The sequence below is a fragment of the Penaeus monodon genome, chromosome 15, assembly GCF_015228065.2.
Source record: "Penaeus monodon isolate SGIC_2016 chromosome 15, NSTDA_Pmon_1, whole genome shotgun sequence".
Lineage (NCBI taxonomy): Eukaryota > Metazoa > Arthropoda > Malacostraca > Decapoda > Penaeidae > Penaeus > Penaeus monodon.
Window position 1 is genome coordinate 29,359,546 of NC_051400.1, and position 1,135 is coordinate 29,360,680.

The window sequence follows — 1,135 nt, forward strand, 5'->3', positions numbered from 1 at the left end:
GAACTGGCCCGATCCTCCTCCTTGACCCTGGCCATACTGGCCCTGACCTCCGGCCGTGATCTGGCCCTCGAAGGACACGGTGGGGTGGAAGCCGTTGCTGTCCACGTAATACTCAACCACCAGGCGGCGTCCGTCGGGAAGCTGCACGTAGTACCTGCGGAAAGATAAGATGTCATACAAGGACGCTTCGTCTGATTATAATGCGTACTTAGAAACAGGAATAAATGGCATACACAAGAAAACCCTCAATCGCAGTAGGGAAGCACATTCGTTTCTTACTTCGCCTTCGCTTCATCAGCTGACTTACTTTCCCTTAGTGTCGTCATTCTCTCTCTGCTCGCCGTGGCCGAAGAAGTTCCCTGAAGGCGCGTCGTTCACGTCCCACTGGAAGGCGTACTGGGCGGGCACGGAAGGGTATTGTTCCTGCCTGAACCCGGACCCAGAAGAGAACTGTCCGGAACCCGAACCGGACCCGGCCAGAGGCAGTCCTTGAACCCCGGGCGTCGGGTAGTTGTAGCCCTCCTGAGGCGCCGCCCGAGCCAGCGCCGCGAACGTGAGCACTGCGACCGCTACCTGACATGGCGTAAATAATGATTATGAGATCGTTTCGTTCAAAGCACAAAGAACAATATCGATAGACAGCCTCGTAATCTCAGCGTAAACACTCCAGTTATGGAACTGGATGCTTGATCTCCGATTATCTCTTTACCTTCTGCATCATTTTGAATGTCTACAAAAAAGGTAACAACATCTCAAAGTATTTTTCTTCTATGCAGCTTCCTTGAAGAGAAAATCAAGACAGCAACCCAAACTTAGTATTTTATTCCACTTTAACCAAGAACTCGCGTGTATTCAGAATATTCAAGAACCACTAATAAGATCACTAACTATCTTCATGTTCACGCTGTTCATGCTGGCAGAAGTGATCCATGAAAATTCACCCACGCCTTTTATACGCCCGCCTGCTAGCGAGGGCGAGGCCGGCCGTCATGCACGCGAAGATACATGCTTTACTTCCCGTAGTAATTTGCATTTTTGTACTTTTTTTTTGTTTTGCTTTCTTGTGAATGTATCTCCCTTCTTTATAGATAAGTTGAAACGATTATATCTGTCTCTCAATTTATCTGTCTGTCTA

The 1,135-nt window shown here is 48.5% G+C and overlaps 1 protein-coding gene across 1 annotated transcript in view; it reads right to left on the reverse strand.

The window, feature by feature from the left end:
• Positions 1-912, reverse strand: part of LOC119582303 (pro-resilin-like) — a 1,294-nt gene extending 382 nt beyond the window's left edge. The window contains exons 1-4 of the mRNA XM_037930518.1: positions 889-912; positions 710-730; positions 308-573; positions 27-154 (exon numbers count right to left, since the gene is read on the reverse strand). Coding sequence (XP_037786446.1) covers positions 27-154; positions 308-573; positions 710-730; positions 889-912 — 439 coding nt within the window. The remainder of the gene's footprint in view (positions 1-26; positions 155-307; positions 574-709; positions 731-888) is intronic.
• Positions 913-1,135: the final 223 nt, after the last annotated feature.